The following is a 22,646-nucleotide window of genomic DNA, read 5'->3' as shown; positions in this document are numbered from 1 at the left end:
AATATCCCTTTGGTTGGTTTAGGTCAGCTGCCCTGGCGATGTCCCCTCCCCATCACTTGCCCACCCCCATCCTGCTGGCTCTTGGGGGCTTAGAGGGAGTCCTGATGCTGTGCCAGTACTATGCAGCAATAGACACAACACTGGAGTGATACCAGTGCTGTTCCAGCTACGAGTGCAGAGCACAGCACTGTGTGGGCTGCTGCAGGGAAACTGGACTCCATCCCAGACAGACCCAGCACAACCTCCACCCCTTATTCCATAACATTTGTGTCACACTCAGGTCCCACATAGTTTAGTATATAGATATTCTCATCACCATTGTTCCCTGTCCATTAAATTATTTATAGGTCTGTACTTCTTTTCATTCCATAGGCCTCCCCCCAGAATGTTCATAAAAACTGTTGATGGTTTCAGCTTCATCTGTCAAAGTGGTCACTCAGGGCAGGCGGAGTTGGTTTTCTTGACACCAGCACCAGCTTAGCTCACGTCACTGTTGCACTTGCCCGGTTCCTTGCGAAGTTGACCTGTCATTGGTTCTGCAGTGTCCTCCTACAACACATAACTTGGATTACAGAATATTTTTCTCCCAAGGTTCAGTCTCCTTGAGGCACACACCTGATATCCCCATCCTTTTACATTACCCACCGGGTGTACCCTGGTCCTTGGGCGAAGACAATCCCACGAGTGGGTTTGCCTTTTCCCATGGCAGGAGCAACCCACACCGCCTTCCCCATCCACTTCCCTACATGCGCTACAGGGACTTTAGCTTCTCCCACAGTGTGTAGGGGTTTTTCTAATTCACTCACTCCTAACCATGGTAGAAACCACCTTCCAAAATGGTGAAATCCCATGTTTCTTTTCACTAGAGGATTTTCTGGAGTTCTTTTAACTCTGTGTGGGATGTCAGGAGGGGTTTGGCTTTGTGGTTCTTCAACAATGGTTACATTTGGAATTATTGCCCCAGGGTGTAAGCTCCCTTCCACCCCAGGGGCAACACCTTCCTAGCTTTATTACCACATAGCCAGTACCAACCCTTGCCATTCGGGGTGGGCCATCCGGTTACAGGATTCCCACGATATACTTGGTGCGCATTGTAAAGGTTCGCATTCCCGTAGCTACCGTATTCAGTACAGTATGGATAATTCCCTACTTCATGGATAATACCTCTGCATCCAGGGTCAGTTTTATTACCTCCTGAGTTTATACTAATGTTGTCTAAAGAACATCTTTGATAACATGTGATATTATAGCCAGGATTATGTGTAGGGAGTTCAACCTCATAATCTATTCCTTCTCGGGACTGAGTATAATTTGCTGTGTTTAGAAATTTGGAGAATCCAGATATAGTTGTCGCTGGTAACGGAATAGCAATTAGGGACAAGGCCTTCTCAGTGTTTTTAGGCAGTTGTTTTCCAGCTACGAGTGCAGAGCACAGCACTGTGTGGGCTGCTGCAGGGAAAGGTGACTCCATCCCAGACAGACCCAGCACAGGGCTCCAGACCTGGACACAGTACTCCAAGCGGGTCCTCACAAGGGCAGAGTAGAGGGGGACAATCACCTCCCTCAACCTGCTAGCCACTCCTCTTTTGATGCAGCCCAGGATGCAGTTAGCCTTCTGGGCTGCAAGCACGCACTGCTGGCTCATGTCGAGCTTTTCATCCACCAGAACCCCTAAGTCCTTCTCTTCAGGGCTGCTCTCAATGAGTTCTTCTCCCAGTCTGTACTCCTGGCTGGGATTGCCCTGACCCAGGTGCAGCACCCTGCACTTGGACTTGTTGAACCTCATTAGGTTCAGTGGACATTCAAATCCATCTCCATACGGATCCTTTATAATTTAATAAATACAGACTTTACTTTGTTAGTGGTATCATAGTTTTAAAGGTATAAAGACTGGAGAACTGAAGAAAGATTTGGGCACCTGATTTTGTCTTTTGTTTGTCTAAGTAAAGATAACTTTCCCAGTAAACATCAGGGTTGTTCTGTGCTTACTCTAGAACACTTCAAATTCTTGTAGATTAAGCCCATTTTCTTCTATTTTGAATGTAATTTATCTAATAAAAAGTTATATTAATGACTTTATGTTGTTTATTCAACATACTTTGAACAATAGTACAGGAACTGACAAAATACTTCATTCTGCTGTCACTGAGAGAAATTCAAAGTAGTAATCTAAATGTTGGGAAACTATCTTATAAGAAAATGACTTTTTTATTTAGAGGGTTTTCTGAGAAGCTTTGAAGATCAGATACTTTTGGACAACACTTTGTCCAAAAGAGGTTCTCAGGGTTTGCTTATTGAAGTATTTTTTTCAAAGCATAACGTACATGAAAGTATATGCAATTGCACTGGCTGTTTACAAGGTATTTCTTTTACATACCCTGGACTGTGTGGTGTTGTCACAGTGAATAAGTAATTGATAAAGGGTTTCCAAGTAGACTGGCTGTAACCAGATTAGTAGTAATCTCAGATTTAAATTTCCTGTTTGATAAGATATAGTTCTCTAATAGACTGTAGTTTTAACGCTTAAGATGTGCATCTCAGTTACTTGCTATAAAATATGGTAATTAAAATTGTATTTTCAAACATGATAAATCATCAATTACTTTATCTTTTTTTCTTCCATTAAAAAAAAAACAATTTGCTTTTTGCAGAGCTGCAGGTTGTATGCAACAAAACACTTACGAGTATTACTGAGAGCAAATGTAGAGTTCTTCAGCAACTGGGGGATTGAGTTACTGGTGACCCAGTTACATGATAAAAATAGAACTATTTCTTCTGAAGCACTTGATATTCTAGATGAGGCATGTGAAGACAAGGTGAGCATCCTTTTCCTTTTCAGTCTATTTGTGGTATGCTACTCTGTAAAGTGTTCCCCAACCTCCTCCAGTAACAAAGTAAAACAGTAGCAAGAAGCTACCGATGGTTTGCTTTCTTGATTGTCCTTCATGGACTTCATAATACTTTGTAGACCCTATGCTGAAAAAGCTGCACTGTTAATGACAAGAAAGTGTAGATGTTTGGATTATGCTTATTTTTAAATATTAATTCAGGCTAATTCAGCTATTTTGATCATTATACTTTGTAAAGGAATATGTATTTAATGACAGAAGGTACAAAAAGTGGATAATATTAGGATGAGGTTAGTGCTGTTTGATACTTCTTTGTGTGAAAAACTTGTTACATCATTGCTGGCAGATTGTTGTAATTGTTGTAGTTTTCAGAGTGTTATAGTCCTCAGATATTACTTATGTATTTTTAATTATTTTAGGCCAATCTTCATGCCCTTATCCAAATGAAACCAGCTCTTTCTCACCTTGGAGACAAGGGTTTGCTTCTACTCGTAAGGTAAATTTGAATATGCTGTTTGACTTTCCACCATGGAAACAATAAGTTTTTGGTTTTTATTCAAATTATGTGATTTAAATGGGATACTGACTGACTGGTGTTACTTTACAGGTTTCTGTCCGTTCCAAAGGGGTTTTCGTATCTAAATGAAAGAGGTTATGTAACAAAACAAATGGAAAAGTGGCAGAAGGTAATACTAAGAATAAAAAGTGTGTGTTCGCCTGAAATTAGGAGGAAGGGTGTGAATATACAGGTTTTAGAAGGTCAAAGATAATTTAAAATATTGCACATTCACATATGTGTATTGCTCATGCCAATGTATTTATTCCTACAGTGACTTAGGAATTTGCTGGAAAAGTTTAACAGGGACTTACAGTTTCAAAACTCCTCTGTACATGTGTGCTTTTGATTTACCCAGGCCTTTTGCATAATTTTGATATTCCAGCAAATATTTTAGGAGTACAGTGGCTTGCTGAATTTCCAAAATAGGTTGTCATAAGATCTTGTCTAGAGAAGTGTGGAAAGGAATACTACTTTTCAAGACACGTGTCAGCTCTGTAGCTAATTGAAGTTAAATCCAGATCTCATGAAGACAGAATTAGCCTATGCTGTTAGGAAGTAGATAGGAACACAAGACGCATTAAGAAAAAATCATTGTTGTCAGACTAAAATAAAACTTCATACGTTCATATGTTATTTTGTGTTTGTTTTGTTTGTTTGTTTTTGTAATTGATTATTGGTGCTTATTTTCCTGAGGTAGTAGTTAATCATTTTGTAATACTCTCAATCCTGTGGGCCATTAGGCATTTTTTTTGACTAATTTATAAGCCGTCCCTTCTCCAGGAATACTGAAATGTATGTTGGACTATTCAGATTTTTCGGGTTAAAGTCAGATGTGAAATATTTCCTTCTTTCCTTCCTTTTTTAACAAATTATATGCAATAATTATGGAATCAGTTGTCGAATTTCTGCAAACTCATATGTATGAAGTGCAGTAGTTTTGGTGAGCCCCATGTTCAGATCATAAAGAAATTCAGCCTTCGTTAAGAAGCACTTCAATTGTTCCTTCCTTATAAAGTATCATACTATAAAAACTTAAACCACCTAAATGTTATTGTGTCAACCTTAGTCTATCTTCTTTTAGGAATATAACTTAAAGTATGTTGAGTTGATTGAAGAACAACTTAATGAAGCACTTACAACATATCGCAAACCTGTTGATGGTGATAACTATGTTCGTCGAAGCAACCAAAGGTAAACACTCCACAAAAATCTTCTTCATCTGAAAAAACTCAAGAGTAACTCATTGCATTACACTGCAGTGTAATTTATTTTAAAATAAAGTTTCTGAATTGCTGGGAAAGCATATGATTTTTCTTTCTACCAGATTACAGCGACCACATGTCTACTTGCCGGTTCACCTTTATGGCCAACTGGTGCACCATAAAACAGGCTGCCATTTATTGGAGTCTCAGGTGAGGATAATAACGATTTATAACTTGAAAGATATTAAAGAGTATTGTAACCTGTTTTAAAGGAAAATGTTTTAAGAAATGTCATTTAAACAGTCACTGCAAAATAACTAGATTATGAAAGTCTCAAGTGTTATGGGGCCAAAAATTTGTCAGTCTTTCCAAAGACAGTCTTTCCATCCAGTTTCATCTAAGATTCCTTCCTGACACTGAAATATCAGAAATACCTTGCACTATCTTTCTTAAAATGGGTAGAAAAAAAATAGAATGGAAAGCAGCTTTCCAGTAGAAATAGCTTTTTAGTCTGAGTGAATTGTATATTGATGACTAAAAATTGTGCCTATCCTTTTATGCATATAAAAACATGGAGATGAGGGACTAAAATATTTTTTCTAATATCTTGAAAATTTGAGAAAACAAACTCTAAGAAAACAAACTCTAAGCTTAAATAAATTGACTTTTAATGTGAGTTTGCAAGATAATGTATTGAATTTTATTTAATAGTTGAAAAATACAAGAGAAAGCTTATATATTGCAGTGTTAACCTGATGAACCTGTTACTTTTATAAAATCTCAATTAACCTTATGCATTCAGTGGTTACAGTAAAATTTTCTACCTGCATTACCATTGCTGTTAATTTATGCTTATTATGCCAAAACTACCACTATTTATTTTAGGGTGTGTAATTTAAATTAATGCTTTACATTTGTTAAAAATTCAAGAGAACCTGTTTCACTGAGGTTTCCTTATCATTTTCAACTGAGTTTTTTTTTTCCTTCTGTTTATCTTCTTCAGAGTATTGTTACAGATCTGAGTTATACTGTTCGTTCCCCAATGCTGGATAAGTGGGAAGGAATTAAGCAGCTGAAAGCAGCCCTTTGGGCATTGGTTAGTAATAGATTTACAATGTTTTTGCAGCTGTTCAAGTTCTGTTACAACTTTTGATTCTGAAATAACTAAGCAAAATCCTTTAAAACCATCGTTTAGGTATTTTTCTCATAAAATGTGTGAAATGTTCTGAACTAACTGAAATATCAGATGAAGATTGTTCTCTGCATCTATATTTATTTTGAACTTTTTCATCATCACTTTGTCTATTTTTTATTTTTATTTATTTTTTACAAATAAAAAGAACATTGCCACATGTAAGAAATAGTATTAGTATGGAACCAGTAATTACAACTTGCTATGTAATACATTTACTATGGCATTCCAGAATTCAGCCTTTCTGAGGGAAAGTTTGCTGCCACTGTTGACGCTTGTGAATATATGCTCATGACATCACTGGTACTGGGGATAAAATGAGGAAAACCTAGTGTTTGTGTCTATCCAAGCTAAGCTTCTAAAGCTGCTTTGCCACCTTAAGTTTTCATTTGCCTCTTTTCTGTCCTCCCCAAAGTTTGTTTTGGAACATTTGTTCAAGGTGACTATTACTGGAAGACACAGGTAAGTAATAAAATGCCTGTGTAAGAGAAATGTAAAATAAGTAAACTAAATTAATACTGGTGGCTGTAGTAGAATTGATAAATATGAGGAATACATAGTAGTTAATTGTGACCAGTTTTAGGTATTATACATAGTGTCCAAAGTCCTTCACTGGATTTGCACAGCTAGGAAATACCAAAAAGGAGAGAGAAACTGCTCAATTTTCTAATACCTTTGACAGGATGTGGCTGGAAACTGTACCACTGACAAACAACAGTGTTGAAGGTTTTACATTGATGGTGCTGCGGATTACATCAAAATCAAAACTTATTTGACAAACTATTTTATTCCAGGGCAATATTGGGTCATCAAATTGGGGTCTTAACTTGCTTCAAGAGGAGAATGTAATTCCTGATATAATGGCACTTGCCCAACATTGTGAGGTTCTCTCCATTAGAGGGTATGTGTATTTGATTTTTAAACAAAATTTTAAGATGATAGTTCCAGTAGGTTTTCCAATACCCTTGCTTTATTCACATGGATATAGTTTTGGCACTTATTTGGAAATTAATTATTAAGGATTATTGATGACAGAGTTTGAGAGGATTCTCAGAATTTTATAGGAAGTTTAAAAGTACAATCAGTAAGCAAATGAAACCTATGGAAAAATATATATTACTCTTTGCCTCTTTTAAAAAGCAATTAAAACATATGTAGCATGTATCTCTGTTGGAATCAACTTAATATTTCATCATTTTTATTCAGTAACTTTTTTGAATCTTTAGGAGAGCATAAATAGATTGTCTTTTGCCTAATAGTACTACTGTATTAATGTTTTACTTTATGTATCGGGATTTTTGTAATAATTTGGTTTTATTTTTGAATAGTAGATATTTCTAGTGCATTTCAGTTATTTTAGTGTATTTCTTAAGTTTCCATTGATTTACAAATAAAAATTAGGAATAAAAAGCTCCGTGGCAGTTTTGTGATGTTTCTGATGAATTGTTTTGAAACTGTTTCCTTTCAAAAAAGAAATAAGTTTAGTTAAATTAGATGCTATTATTGTTGCTCTTTTTTCTATATATACATTAAATACAGAACCTGTGTCTACGTGCTTGGTCTAATAGCCAAAACTAAACAAGGATGTGACATTTTGAAGCATCACAACTGGGATGCAGTGAGACACAGTCGCAGACAGCCTTGGCCAGTGGTCCCTGATGACATGGATCAGCTCTGCAATGAACTTTCTTCTATACCCAGCACTCTTAGCTTGAACTCTGAGTCCACCGGTTCTAGGCATAACAGTGAAAGCGAATCCGTGCCTTCAAGTAAGTTTTAAAAACAATTCAAGACAGAAAATAAAACAGCTTTTTGTTTTGTTATCAAGCTTTTGTCAGGATGAGGTTCAGGCAAGTGGTTTTAGCACTAGGTGATATTAGCAAGAAAGAAGAGTGCAGGCAGGGGGACAGTTATACATTCAGAAAGATGTAGACAAGTGAGAGTGAAGAAAACGTCTTAGATTTACATTTGGTGTAGAAGTAAGACGTTTTAACATTAGGGTAAGTTACTAGTTTTTACGTCAAGTCATGGCAATTTACTGTAATACCCTACAGAAAATTCCATACTTAGGTATACACTATTTACTTGCTTGTCCTCAAAGGAATATCTAGAAAAAATATATATAAATATACAGTATTGCTATATTTAGTGTTAGTTATTGATATTTGGAATTTGAATCCAGAAATATACCATATTTAGCTATCATTAAAGGAGTGTATCAGCTGTAATCCTAATAGCTACATACTTGCACTGAAATATGATAGTGTGGCTTTTCTTTTGAAGCAAAGAAACCTTCAACTCAGGTATTCCTGAAGATACTTAATTTACTGTACTAAGTTCTGAAGAAAAAAATGTTGCATTGAAAGTTACAATAAACCACATACTCTACAATTTTGGCTTTTATTGAATAGCTTGCTTTTTCATGACTTAGTTGATACGCTTTGAAGAAACGTCCTTTTTCATTGACAAAAGTCTTGTATAATTTCAGGTATGTTCATCATGGAGAATGACCGTTTTGGTAGTACTTCCACTAGTACGTTCTTCCTAGATATTACTGAAGAAACAGAACAAATATTTTATGACAGACCTGGACCTTCAAAGGACAAAGACCGTAGTCCCTCTCCTTTTTTTTCTTCTAGCAGACTTGTGAAAAATCGCATTCTAAACTCTCTTACTCTACCTAATAAAAAACACAGGAGTAGCAGTGATCTAAAAGGAGGAAAGCTGACATCATCTGACAGTAAATCAAGCCTGAGACGAAATCGTACTGTAACAGAACCTTCCAGTAACATAGATTTTCCTGCTGGGGAAGAATTCAACCCTGTTTTCAGAGTTCCTAAAATGCAGACTTTACGATTAGAAACTTCTTTTGTTGGAAGTAAGCACATGGAAGATACCGATAGTACCCCTAGTACTGGAGAAAATGATTTGAAGCTGTTAAAAGGTCTTGGAAATGAAATTCACCAGGAAAACACAAGCAGAGAAAGGCTAATAGGAGATGGTACTACACAAGCACATTTCAAGAGTCGTAGCTTAAGTTTTAATACAGATACCACGACAAGTGGCATAAGCTCAATGAGCTCTAGCCCTTCAAGGGAGATTATAGGTGTGGACACTACAAATGTAAACAGTGACTGTGGAAGTTTGAGTACTGTAGTAAGCACAAAAACAGTTAAACCAAGTCACTGTTCAACACCACAGTCTAACCACCTGTCTCTCTCAAAATCAAACTCTGTGTCCCTGGTACTGCCAGGGTCTTCTCATACACTTCCTCGAAGAGCCCAGTCTGTTAAAGCTCCTTCTCTTGCTACAATAAAAAGTCTTGCTGACTATAACTTTAGCTACACAAGTTCTCGAGATGCCTTTGGTTATGCTACGCTAAAACGCTTACAACAGCAGAGGATGCATCCTTCACTGTCTCACTCAGAAGCCCTAGCATCTCCAGTAAAGGACGTGCTGTTTACTGACACTATTACCATGAAGTCTGGCAGCCTGGATTCTCAGCTAACCCCAAGCCAGTAAGAGATTATTTTGTGCTCATTTCTTTCTTCAAAGCTAGAAGAGCAATTAAATAAGAAAAGTATTGTTCTAATATTTTTTTCCAACTTCATCTAAAAGTAACAGTTGTTGCAGGGTACTAGATAACTTCACTAAAAGAGGTACTGATATTAGTAGAATAATATGGTAATGAGAAGTCTGACCTTCCTAAGTGCTGTAAGAGAAGCCCAGCTTACATTGCTGTACTTAGTCCCTTTAATATTGTCAGTGACAAAAGAGTGTTTCCTTCTATTGTATTTGCTTCCTGTTTAACTCTTTTATTATTTAAACATAGTTACGTGACTAATGTTGCTGAAGTTGCAATCACAGAAAATTGCTGGTGCAGTCAGAGCTGTATTTCAGAAGACCATTTTCTTTATGTTACTTGGAGAGGTTTTAGGGACAGCATGTCTTGCCAGTATACTATACTCAAATTCACTGTGGCATCGAGGCCAGTGGTGAGATACTGGTACCACTGTTATGAATGTGCATTTGGCTTCTAGCTACAGCAGAGCAAAGATTTTACTGCTTGGGTTTATTTTTAGATTGCAGGGTCACCTCCTTTATTTTTGAGTAATATTAGACGGTCTGAAAACTAATTTGATAGTTAGCTAAGATATCTAGCTCATGACATTGACACTGTTCCCAACAGCTACAGTCAATGCTCAAAAACTTTCTCTTAATAGCTTTCCTACTTCTCAAACTTTTCCTTTCAGATCAGCTTTTAACTAATGTGTTGGATTTTCAGATTGCTATTGAAAGGGAAAAGACATTTTCTATCTATGTTTTTTACCTAAATATCCTTTCTCACGTGAGAGAAAGGGGAGAAATTACCAGTACATTAGTCACTTCCTGAGCGCATGGAGCAGCAAGTGCCTTGTCCCTGAATTGCATTCCACATAGCCAGTTGTGTGTATATAGTACCTGTTTGTTATCGCTTGTTTTCCTACTGATTAAGAGCAACATTAATTCATTGAAATTTTCACATGATTCTGCATAGATGCAATAGAAGATAAGTTAGAAGTAGACTGAGTGTGCTGATTAAACTGAGGATGATTCAGTAGTTAAGCTTCACCATCCTGGAAAAAGTAAAAAAGTACTGTTCTTCCTCTGTTATGGGCTTCCAGTGCTAATGTAGGAACAAGTCAGTGTAATTTCAGTGGGTATACAGATTTTGTTGTCACTGTAGTCATGCTGTACAATTCCTTGCATTCACGCCCTTGATATGCAATGTAAGCCTTGCTGCAGTGAACTTTCATCCTGAGACATAGCATGCAATGTAATACTAACACTATTTCCTAGTGCTTAGCTGGTCATGATCTCTCATATCAGAAGTTAGGTGCAAGTATTTGAACTGACCTGTTTAACATGGAACTGAAATGATTGCAGTGAAGAGTATCATTTAACTGGTATATGCATTATTCTTGCTGGTTATAGCCGAGTCTATCCACTGAATAACTGTGGCCCTTTTAATTTTAGTGTATGTTACTGCTTCCAGTTAAATATTGTCCTTAACTGCTGTTTAAGTAATAAATTGGAAAGAGATATTCTGTCATTTTTGTTTTCCAAGGCCAATTTTCTGTCACTCTTTAAAAAAAAAATCATGCTTCATTCCACAAATTAAGATATTCATGACAGCTAGTTGTTAATTGATTTCAGTGATGTTTCTAATTGTTCCATTCTTTCAAAAGACTGAAAAGCTTATTTCTTTGCGTACGTTACTTTGCGAGGCTAAATTTTCCACCTCCATCTTTAAAGACCAGACAAAAATGTTAAGGTGCATATCTCAAATACTATTGTAGCATGCTCTCCCTATTACCTGCAGACATGTTTTAATGAAAACTTATGAGTGTTTACCACTACTCAGAATGTATCTGGTAGCTTTTCCAGGAGAAGCAGGGGCAAATGTTTAGGATTAATACTTGTCTGTAATTTTATATTGAGAGCAGTTGTAGTTTTTTTATTATGAGATAATAAATGAAATAATGAATTATGAAATAACAAATGAATAAATGAATGAATTATGAAATAATAAATGAAATAATTTGGGCCCCTCACTACAAGAAAGACATCGAGGAGCATGTCCAGAGAAGGGCAACGAAGCTGGTGAAGGGTCTGGAACACAAGTCCTATGAGGAGCAGCTGAGACACCTGGGGTTGTTTAGTCTGGAGAAGAGGAGGCTCAGGGGAGACCTTATTGCTCTCTACAACTACCTGAAAGGGAGTTGTGGGGAGCTGGGGGTCAGCCTCTTCTCACAGATAACTGGCAATAGGACTAGAGGGAATGGCCTCAAGTTGTGCCAAGGGAGGTTCAGGTTGGAAATTAGGAGACATTTCTTTTCAGAAAGAGTAGCCAGGCATTGGACCTGGTTGTCCAGGGAGGTGGTGGAGTCACCGTCCCTGGGGGTGTTTAAGGAAAGGTTGGACGTGGTGCTTAGGGACATGGTTTAATGGGTGATATTGGTGGTAGGGGGATGGTTGGACCAGATGATCTTGGAGGTCTTTTCCAACCTTAATGATTCTATGATAACTAATGCAGTTGTTAACTATCTGGGTTTTGACATATGGCTTGAGTTTTATTTCAAGTCCACTGCTACTGTAATTAGCATTGGTCAGAATTAGTTAATATAAAGAAGACTATTGATGTCCCAATAATCTGTTCTGTGCTTTCCCATTGTATAATAGTGTCTTGAATCTCACATGGTCAAAACGCAATAATTTATTTTTATTTCAGTATAAATTTGTTAAACTCTTAAGGATAGGAAGATTCTGTTTTATTCTCCCACGTGCCCGGTGACAGGATGAGGGGGAATGGGCTAAAGTTGCACCAGGGGAGGTTTAGGTTGGATATTAGGAAGAACTTCTTTACTGAAAGGGTTGTTAGGCATTGGAATGGGCTGCCCAGGGAAGTGGTTGAGTCACCGTCCCTGGAGGTCTTTAAGAGACGTTTAGATGTAGAGCTTAGTGATATGGTTTAGTGGAGGACTTGTTAGTGTTAGGTCAGAGGTTGGAGTAGGTGATCTTGGAGGTCTCTTCCAACCTAGATGATTCTGTGATTCTGTGAAGATACTCTAATTGCCCATCTAAAACAAACAAAAAAAAAAAGATTTAAAAAGTTTTCTAAAACAGAAAGTCCAGCTCAAGAAATCAAATGTTCACTGTATTTTAGCTCCCAATATGTTATAATTTGTACTAATATAAGAAACGTAGCTGTTCCTGAGGTGTGCATCTGTCATCCGATGTCCAAAACACATTGAACAGTTGTTTAAAATTTACTTGGCTTCAAAACATGTGAAGCATCTTGCTACACTTCCCTCATGAGATTTTTCCCTGCCACTCCTTGCTATAGCATTCGAATGCTTTAGCAGCATTGAATTTTACTTATTTGCATAGTAGCCCTCCAAGATGAAATACTACCCCTTCTCTTATAGATAGGGAAATAATACAGAAGGCGTAGTTCGTCTTTGATAACCCATTTGAAGAAATAAATGTTTTTTCCTTTTATTCTCTCCTTCCTTTTCCCCTTGTAAATATTATGTAGGTTTGTTTGAATCAGAATTTTACACTGACTTCAATAGTATCATTCAGCTGCTGTGCAAATCAAATTTAAAACTTGGAAATCACGTAGAGACCCCCATAGAAAATCTTGATTTGTAAATTAATCTTTTTATTTAAAAAAAAGTATGTCAATAACACTGAATTTGTGTCTGAGTCAGGGATAAATCAACTTCTCCAAATTCATTTTCCCTGACTTAATCATTATTTTCTGCCTGTAATTACATTCACACCATATTTCACTCCATGCTTTCCACTTCCACTGTGAATAAAGCAATGCTCCTGTGGACAATTGCTTGGCCACTGCATGCAGTCTCTTTCAGTCCAGTGCAGTCATGTACTATGCATTAAATTAGGCATTAATTATGGTGAATAAATAATGTCTGGTTTTTGTAATTAAGCCTTAGTGGTAGTTGTGGTTTAACCCTGTTAGGCAGCTTGTGGACTGAGGCAAAGGCAGTGTACAATGTAAAGCAAAAGCTATGTGAATAAGCAAAGCAAACCAAGGAATTCATTCCCTACTTCCCATCAGCAGGCAGATATTCAGCTTCTTGGAGGAAAGCAGGGATCATCACGTGCAATGGTTTATTGGGAAGACAAATGCCATCAGTGTGAATGTCCCCCCATCCTCCTTCTTTAACAAACCTTTTTTTTTGCTGACCATATGTCATATGGTATAGAATATCCCTTTGAATAGCTGGTATGAGCTCTCTTGGGTGTGTCCCCTCACAGTTTCTTATGTACCCTGTTGTGGTTTAGCCCGGCTGGCAGTCAAACACCACACAGCCGTTCGCTCACCCTCCCCCCTCCCTCTCCGGGATGGGGGAGAGAAACAGGAAAGTGAAGTCTGTGAGTTGAGATAAAGACAGTTTATTAAGACAGGGAAAAGAATAACAACAATAATAATAATAATAATAGTATTAATAGTAATAATGTGTACGAAATAAGTGATGCACAATGCAATTGCTCACCACCCGTTGACCGATGCCCAGCCTATCCCCGAGCAGCCGGCCCCCCCCCTCCACCCCGGCTAGCCACCCCTATATATTGTTCAGCATGACGTCAGATGGTATGGAATACCCCTTTGGCCAGTTTGGGTCAGCTGTCCTGGGTCTGTCCCCTCCCAGCTCCTGCTGCATCCCTAGCCTGCTCGCTAGCAGGACAGAGAGAGGCTGAAAAGTCCTTGGCTTGGTGTAAGCACTGCTCTACAACAATTAAAACATCAGCATGTTATCAGCGCTCTTCTCATTCTAATCCAAAACATAGCACCCTGCCAGCTACTAGGAGGAAAATTAACTCTGTCCTACCTGAAACCAGGACATACCCCCAGCCTCCTCGCTGGTAGGGAAACATGAGAAGTAGAAAACTCCTTGGTTTTGTATAAGCACTACTCAGCAGCAATCAAAACATCAGTGTGTTATCAGCATTATTCTCAACCTAAATCCAAAACAGCATCATATGAGCCTCTACGAAGTAAATGAACCATGACAGTAGTGTAATACTTCTTATGTACTGTTGTTCTGGTTTCCGCAGGGATAGAGTTAATTTCCTTCCTAGTAGATGATATGGTGTTGTGTTTTGGATTTAGGATGAGAATAATGCTGATAACACACTGATGTCTTAGTTGTTGCAGAGCAGTGCTTACATTAAGTCAAGGACTTTTCAGCTTCTCATACTGCCCTACTAGAAAGGAGGCAAAAAAGGGGCACAAGTAATTGGAAAAAAGGCACAAGTCCTCAGCCTCTGGAGGTGACTCCTGTCAAGCATGACGGAAAGGTATCCCTTCAAGGAAGATATTGTATGTCAACCAGGCAAGTGGACCACCATGGAGAAAGGTCTCCACCACCTGAGGGAATTAGGTGTACTAGAGGTGATTTACGGTGACCTGGACCATGTACCATGTACAATAGCCCTGCCCAATCAAACCTTTTACGTACTGTAGAAGGGGATAGAGTCCCTGTAAGTGTACATAAAAAACATGCTGGGAAAGACAGTCTGGGTTATTACTGCCTCAGGCAAAGGCAAACCCATGCATCAGAGTTCTTTTGCTCAAGGACCTGGGTGTACTTGGTGGATGGTAATGTGGAAAGATGGGGAAGTTCAATGTGTACCTCAAGGAGATTTGATGTCGGGTGAGAATAGACAATGATTTGAATTGTATGATGTTAATTGCTATATAATGCTGTATGCCATCACTGCTATGGTTGCTATATGCCATATCAATGTTATTACAGTAAGAATCACCCAGATAAATGAAAAATTAATTTTGACAGAACTGGACAAGTGCAGTGATGATGGAACCTGAATTGGCTTCAGCATGCAAAATCCAACACCACTCACCATCTCTTCTGCCCTGTAGGACTGTTATGACAGATGGAGCCTAAACTCATGGGCTAAAATGAAGTCAACAGATATTTTAGAGCGATGGCCCATAGAGTAAGGGAATGATATGTGTGTGTATATATCAAAGGCCGGGAAGGGTGGTGGTAATTAATGAGAATATATTGAAAGTGTAAGACCTGAGCATGATGTAGATGGTATAGAATAAGGGGTGGATATTGTCCTCATTTTGTTTGAGGTAGAATTAATTTTCTTCCTAGTAGCTGGTATGGTGCTGTGATTTGGATTTAGGATGAGAACAATGCTGATAACATGCTGATGTTTTAGTTGTTGCAGAGCAGTGCTTACACTGAGTCAAGGACTTTTCAGCTTCTTATGCTGCCCTGCCAGCAAGGAGGCTGGGGGTGCTTGGAGGAGACAGAACCAGGACAGCTGACCTAAACTGGCCAAAGGGATATTCCATTCATATGTACTGTGCTAAACAATAAAAACAGTGAGGAATTGACTGGGGGGACATCTGTTGCTTGTTGACTGGCTGGGCATTATCAGGTATTGAGCAATTGTGTTGTTTATTAATCACTTGCTTTGTTTATTCTTTTTGTTGTTGTTGTTGTTTTCCTTGTCCCTTTTTTTTTCCCTTTCTTGTCAAATTGTCCTTATCTCAGTCCATGAGTTCTTGCAATTTTCTTTCAAATTTCTCCCCCATCCCAGTTCTAGGGGGAGTGAGCGAACAGCCGTGTGGCATTTAGTTGCCTGCTGGGTTAAACCACAAGAATTTTGTCATGCATAGTTAGCATTTTTAGCACTTTTATCTTCTTATACAATTTTAATGCTTTTTTTTTTAAATATAACCTATAGCATGACTTTCTAGGTGTTTTTTTTCCTTTTAAAACAAATTTGAGGAATAATGATTGTTATAAATGACTGAGTCCCAAATAGGATTACAATCAAAGTTTACAATTTATTAAACGAATAGAGGCAAGCAAACAGCGCTGGGTGCGCCAGGAGTCTCTGCTCCACCAAGACGCACACCCATTACGTAAGGCGGCTAATTTTTATACTCCTAGACACAGACACAGACACAGATTTCTAGGTTGGAAGAGACCTCAAGATCATCGAGTCCAACCTCCGACCTAACACTAAGTACTCCACTAAACCATATCGCTAAGCTCTACATCTAAACGTCTTTTAAAGACCTCCAGGGATGGTGACTCAACCACTTCCCTGGGCAGACCATTCCAATGCCTAACAACCCTTTCGGTAAAGAAGTTCTTCCTAATGTCGAACCTAAACCTCCCCTGGCGCAACTTTAGCCCATTCCCCCTCGTCCTGTCACCAGGCACATGGGAGAATAGACCAATCCCCACCTCGCTACAGCCTCCTTTAAGGTAACTGTAGAGAGCGATAAGGTCGCCCCTGAGCCTCCTCTTCTCCAGGCTGAACAATCCCAGCTCCCTCAGCCGCTCCTCGTAAGACTTGTTCTCCAGACCCCTCACCAGCCTCGTTGCCCTTCTCTGGACTCTCTTGAGCACCTCCATGTCCTTCTTGTAGCGAGGGGCCCAAAACTGAACACAGTACTCGAGGTGCGGCCTCACCAGAGCCGAGTACAGGGGGACAATCACTTCCCTAGACCTGCTGGCCACACTGCTTCTTATACAAGCCAGGATGCTGTTGGCCTTCTTGGCCACCTGAGCACACTGCTGGCTCATATTCAGCCGACTATCAACCAATACTCCCAGGTCCTTCTCGGCCAGGCAGCTTTCCAGCCACTCATCTCCCAGCCTGTAGCTCTGCTTGGGGTTGTTGCGCCCCAAGTGCAGGACCCGGCACTTGGCCTTGTTGAACTTCATACAGTTGGCCTCAGCCCATCGGTCCAGCCTATCCGGATCCTCCTGCAGAGCCTTCCTGCCCTCGAGCAGATCGACACACGCACTTAGCTTGGTGTCATCTGCAAACTTACTGAGGGTGCACTGGACGCCCTCATCCAGATCATCGATAAAGATATTAAAGAGGACCGGCCCCAGTACCGAGCCCTGGGGGACACCACTGGGCTAATACATATTTATTACTACTTCTAAAAGAGGCAGGTTTATTATAATTGGTTTCCTGAATCCAAAGTCCTCCCAGGTGCACCTGCTTATCAGTCTCTGGTAGTCTCTCGGGGGCCGCTCGGACAGGGAGGCTCATATTCTTCCTCCTTATCTAGTGGTCTCTTGGCCGGATGTCAGAAGTTACTGCACGTCCGTGCAGAGTCAGCAGTTTTTCTCTGAAGAAATCCCTTTGTTCTCTTCTCACCTAAACCCAGGCCTCAATGTTAACCCTTCAAATCCCTTAGTGGCACGAATTGCTGGACCATTCCTTACAATGATGATGAAAATGATGGAGAAGTCTGTCATGTTATATTAGCACTTATCTGGTCATCTTTGAATAGGATGTTTTATTCACTGCATAGACAATCTGGTTTAGTTTGTTTAGTACAAAGTTTTCATAGGTTTTTATCTTCAATAAGAACTAAAATGAGAGGTGGCCAAATGAGATTTGCATCTGATCAGCAGACTGATCTGATCAGCTGACTCTGATCAGCATTGAGGACATGTTCTCGCCTCGCCGAGGCGATCGGCTCCGGGGCAAACGTGTTCTGCAGCGGAGCGGGGGATCGAGACGGGCAGGGCTTTTTTTCCGGCATCAACGCAGCCGAGGGAGCTGCCAGGACCCGGCAGCCCTTGCGAGGGAGGCTGACGAGGCATAGGCGGAGCCAGCAGCACCCCCTCCCCTGGCGTTTAAAGTCAGCCCCTAGGGAGCGCAGCGACTAGGACGGGCAAACAGGGCGTGGCATGTCAGTCAGGGCGTGGCGCGGCAGTTTGCGTGGCAGTTCGCGCGGGCAGGGCGCACTCGGAGAGGGCAGAGCATCCCTCCCCGCTCAGAAGAACAGCTCATCTACCGGCTGTCTACCTAACTAAACCGACATGGTCTGCGCTAGGCAGAAAGCTCTTTCTAGAAAGTCTATGGCGACCCAGACGGAGTGCCCGCTCAAAAATGCAGCATTTCAGGTCTCTGGATGCAGGGAGTGCTTGAGCCTGTTGCTGCCATCTGAGGGTGGCAGAGACACCATGTGTGTGAGGTGTGAGCAGGTGGATGACCTGGTCAGCCTGGTGGCAGAGCTCAAGGAGGAGGTGGAGAGATTAAGGACCATCAGGGAGTGTGAGCAGGAGATAGACTGGTGGAGCAACTCCCTGCTAGGCCTGAAGGAAAGGCACCGGGGTGAGATACCCCAAACAATGGTGGACCCTCTGCCCTGTTGCTGTCGGACAGAGGAAGGGAACCTAGAAGATAAAGAGGAACAGCAACAGGTCCCTGCTCGGTGTCGCAGGCAACCCCCCCCCCCCCCCACCGGCCTCACCTTCCCAGGTGCCCTTACACAACAGGTTTGAGGCCCTGGAGCTTGAGAGACTGGTGGGTGAAGATGAGGTAGAAAGTCCACCCAGGAGGATACCTAGGGCGAGGAAGTCAACTCTACGCCTCAAGAGTGCCTCCACTAAGAAAGAAAGAAGGGTAATCGTTGTAGGCGACTCCCTTCTCAGGGGAACAGAGGGCCCTATATGTCGGCCTGACCCTACCCGTAGGGAAGTCTGCTGCCTCCCTGGGGCCAGGGTCAGGGACATTGCCAGAAACCTTCCTAACCTGGTTCGCCCCTCTGATTACTATCCTCTATTGATAGTCCAGGCTGGCAGCGATGAAATTGCTGAGAGAAGCCTGAAGGCTATCAAATGGGGCTTTAGGGGACTGGGACGATTAGTAGATGGAGCAGGAGTACGGGTGATGTTTTCCTCCATCCTTACAGTGGCAGGGAGGGGTACAGAGAGGACACAGAAAGCCCACCTGATAAATGCGTGGCTCAGAGGCTGGTGCCAACACAGAAATTTTGTGTTTTTTGACCACGGGGTGCTTTACTTGGCACCCAGCCTGATAGCTGCAGACGGGTCCCACCTATCTCTAAGGGGAAAACGGATCCTAGCCCAGGAGCTGGCAGGGCTCATTGAGAGGGCTTTAAACTAGGTAAGAAGGGGGACAGGGATGAAATAAGGCTTGTTAGAGGTGTGCCAGGGGGAACAATGTCAGGGCCTGGGGAGAAGGCAATGGCCCAACTGAAGTGCATCTACGCTAATGCACGCAGCATGGGTAACAAACAGGAGGAGCTGGAAGCCATTGTGCAGCAGGAAGGCTATGACTTGGTTGCCATCACGGAAACGTGGTGGGACCACTCCCATGACTGGAGTGCTGCAATGACTGGCTATAGGCTCTTCAGAAGGGACAGGCAGCACAGAAGGGGTGGTGGTGTGGCTCTCTATATTAGAGAGTGTTTTGATGTTGTGGAACTTGAGGCTGGGAATGATAAGGTTGAGTCCCTATGGGTTAGGATCAGCGGGAAGGCCAACAAGGCAAGCATCCTGGTGGGGGTCTGTTATAGACCGCCAAACCAGGATGAGGAGACAGATGAGGCATTCTACAAGCAGCTGGCAGAAGTCGTGCAATCGCCAGCACTTGTTCTCATGGGGGACTTCAACTTCCCAGACATATCCTGGAAATACAATACAGCTCAGAGGAAGCAGTCTAGGAGGTTTCTGGAGAGCGTGGAAGATAGCTTCCTGATGCAGCTGGTAAGTGAGCCTTCCATGGGAGGTGCCCCGCTAGACCTTCTGTTCACAAACAGAGAAGGACTGGTGGGAGATGTGGTGGTCAGGAGCTGTCTTGGGCAGAGTGACCACAAAATGGTAGAGTTCTCTATTCTTGGCGAAGTCAGGAGGATCAGTAAAACTGCTGTCTTGGACTTCCAGAGGGCTGACTTTGAGTTGTTCAGGACAATGGTTGGCAGAGTCCCTTGGGAGGCGGTTCTGAAGGGCAGAGGAGTCCAGGAAGGCTGGGCACCCTTCAAGAAGGAAATCTTAAAGGCTCAGGAGCGGTCTGTCCCCACGTGCCCAAAGACAAGCCGGCGCGGAAGAAGACCAGCCTGGCTGAACAGAGAGTTGTGGTTAGAGCTTAGGAAAAAAGAGAGGGTTTATGACCTTTGGAAAAGAGGGCAGGCCACTCAGGAGGACTATTAGGATGTTGCGAGGCTGTGCAGGGACAAAATTAGAAAGGCCAAAGCTCATCTGGAGCAAAATCTGGCTACTGCTGTTAAAGATAACAGAAAATGTTTTTATAAATACATAAACACGAAAAGGAGGACTAAGGAGAATCTCCATCCTTTACTGGATGAGGAGGGAAACTTAGTGACAAGAGATGAGGAAAAGGCTGAGGTGCTTAATGCCTTCTTTGCCTCAGTCTTTAGCAGCAAGACCAGTTGTTCTCTGGATGCCCAGTACCCTGAGCTGGTGGAAGGGGATGGGGAGCAGGATGCAGCCCTCATAATCCGCAAGGAAATGGTTGGCGACCTGCTACAGCACTTAGATGTACGCAAGTCAATGGGGCCGGATGGGATCCACCCGAGGGTACTGAGAGAACTGGCGGAAGAGCTGGCCAAGCTGCTTTTCATCATTTATCAGCAGTCCTGGCTATCGGGGGAGGTCCCAGTCGACTGGCGGCTAGCAAATGTGACGCCCATCTACAAGAAGGGCCGGAGGGTAGACCCAGGAAACTATAGGCCTGTTAGTTTGACTTCAGTACCAGGGAAGCTCATGGAGCAGATTATCTTGAGTATCATCACGCGGCACTTGCAGGGCAACCAGGCGATCAGGCCCAGTCAGCATGGGTTTATGAAAGGCAGGTCCTGCTTGACGAACCTGATCTCCTTCTATGACAAAGTGACACGCTTAGTGGATGAGGGAAAGGCTGTGGATGTGGTCTACCTTGATTTCAGTAAGGCTTTTGACACCGTTTCCCACAGCATTCTCCTCAAGAAACTGGCTGCTCATGGCTTGGACTGGCGTACGCTTCGTTGGGTTAAAAACTGGCTGGCTAGTCGGGCCCAAAGAGTCGTGGTGAATGGAGTTAAATCCAGTTGGAGGCCGGTCACTAGTGGCGTCCCCCAGGGCTCAGTATTAGGGCCAGTTCTCTTTAATATCTTTATCGATGATCTGGATGAGGGGATCGAGTGCACCCTCAGTAAGTTTGCAGATGACACCAAGTTAGGTGCATGTGTCAATCTGCTCGAGGGTAGGAAGGCTCTGCAGGAGGATCTGGATAGGCTGGACTGATGGGCTGAGGCCAACTGTATGAAATTCAACAAGGCCAAGTGCCGGGTCCTGCACTTGGGGCGCGACAACCCCAAGCAGAGCTACAGGCTGGGAGATGAGTGGTTGGAAAGCTGCCTGGCCGAGAAGGACCTGGGAGTATTGGTTGATAGTCGGCTGAATATGAGCCAGCAGTGTGCTCAGGTGGCCAAGAAGGCCAACAGCATCCTGGCTTGTATCAGAAACAGTGTGGCCAGCAGGTCTAGGGAAGTGATTGTCCCCCTGTACTCGGCTCTGGTGAGGCCGCACCTCGAGTACTGTGTTCAGTTTTGGGCCCCTCACTACAAGAAGGACATGGAGGTGCTCAAGAGAGTCCAGAGAAGGGCAACAAGGCTGGTGAGGGGTCTGGAGAACAAGTCTTACGAGGAGCGGCTGAGGGAGCTGGGATTGTTCAGCCTGGAGAAGAGGAGGCTCAGGGGCGACCTTATCGCTCTCTACAGGTACATTAAAGGAGGCTGTAGCGAGGTGGGGATTGGTCTATTCTCCCATGTGCCTGGTGACAGGACGAGGGGGAATGGGCTAAAGTTGCGCCAGGGGAGGTTTAGGTTGGATATTAGGAAGAACTTCTTTACTGAAAGGGTTGTTAGGCATTGGAATGGTCTGCCCAGGGAAGTGGTTGAGTCACCATCCCTGGAGGTCTTTAAGAGACGTTTAGATGTAGAGCTTAGTGATATGGTTTAGTGGAGGACTTCTTAGTGTTAGGTCAGAGGTTGGACTAGATGATCTTGGAGGTCTCTTCCAACCTAGATGATTCTGTGATTCTCCAACCTCCTCTCTTCTGTGTCATTTTCTCAACCTATTTCTTTTTTTGTTCCTCAGTTTGGTTGTCACAGTCAACACTGCTCACTGTGCATCTTCAAGTTGCTTTTTTGTAATCTTAAGTATACCAAATTTTTCCTCCACATTTAGGAGTCACACACTGGATCACCTTTAGAGTACAGGAAAAAATGTTCCTTGTTTGCATCTCTGGTACTTAGCTGGCCCAAGCTTTGCATTTGCAGGAATCATAGAATCATAGAATATCCCGAGTTGGAAGGGACCCATAAGGATCATCGAGTCCAACTCCTGGCACCGCACAGGTCTGCCCAAAAGTTTAGACCATGTGACTAAGTGCACAGTCCAATCGTTTCTTAAATTCAGACAGGCTTGGTGCAGTGACTACTTCCCTGGGGAGCCTGTTCC

At 42.0% G+C, this 22,646-nt stretch overlaps 1 protein-coding gene across 2 annotated transcripts in view; it reads left to right on the top strand.

Moving 5' to 3' along the window:
* Positions 1 to 22,646, top strand: part of LOC121062990 (rapamycin-insensitive companion of mTOR-like) — a 102,872-nt gene that overhangs the window by 59,522 nt on the left and 20,704 nt on the right. For both annotated transcript variants that reach the window (XM_040543304.1, XM_040543305.1), the window contains exons 19-27: positions 2,652 to 2,816; positions 3,269 to 3,345; positions 3,457 to 3,535; positions 4,490 to 4,599; positions 4,733 to 4,820; positions 5,614 to 5,706; positions 6,597 to 6,703; positions 7,342 to 7,571; positions 8,291 to 9,320. In XM_040543304.1, coding sequence (XP_040399238.1) covers positions 2,652 to 2,816; positions 3,269 to 3,345; positions 3,457 to 3,535; positions 4,490 to 4,599; positions 4,733 to 4,820; positions 5,614 to 5,706; positions 6,597 to 6,703; positions 7,342 to 7,571; positions 8,291 to 9,320 — 1,979 coding nt within the window. The remainder of the gene's footprint in view (positions 1 to 2,651; positions 2,817 to 3,268; positions 3,346 to 3,456; positions 3,536 to 4,489; positions 4,600 to 4,732; positions 4,821 to 5,613; positions 5,707 to 6,596; positions 6,704 to 7,341; positions 7,572 to 8,290; positions 9,321 to 22,646) is intronic.

This window comes from Cygnus olor, assembly GCF_009769625.2.
Source record: "Cygnus olor isolate bCygOlo1 chromosome W unlocalized genomic scaffold, bCygOlo1.pri.v2 SUPER_W6, whole genome shotgun sequence".
NCBI classification, from domain to species: domain Eukaryota; kingdom Metazoa; phylum Chordata; class Aves; order Anseriformes; family Anatidae; genus Cygnus; species Cygnus olor.
The sequence above is the reverse complement of the archived record's forward strand: the minus strand, read 5'-3'. Positions and strand labels throughout refer to the sequence as shown.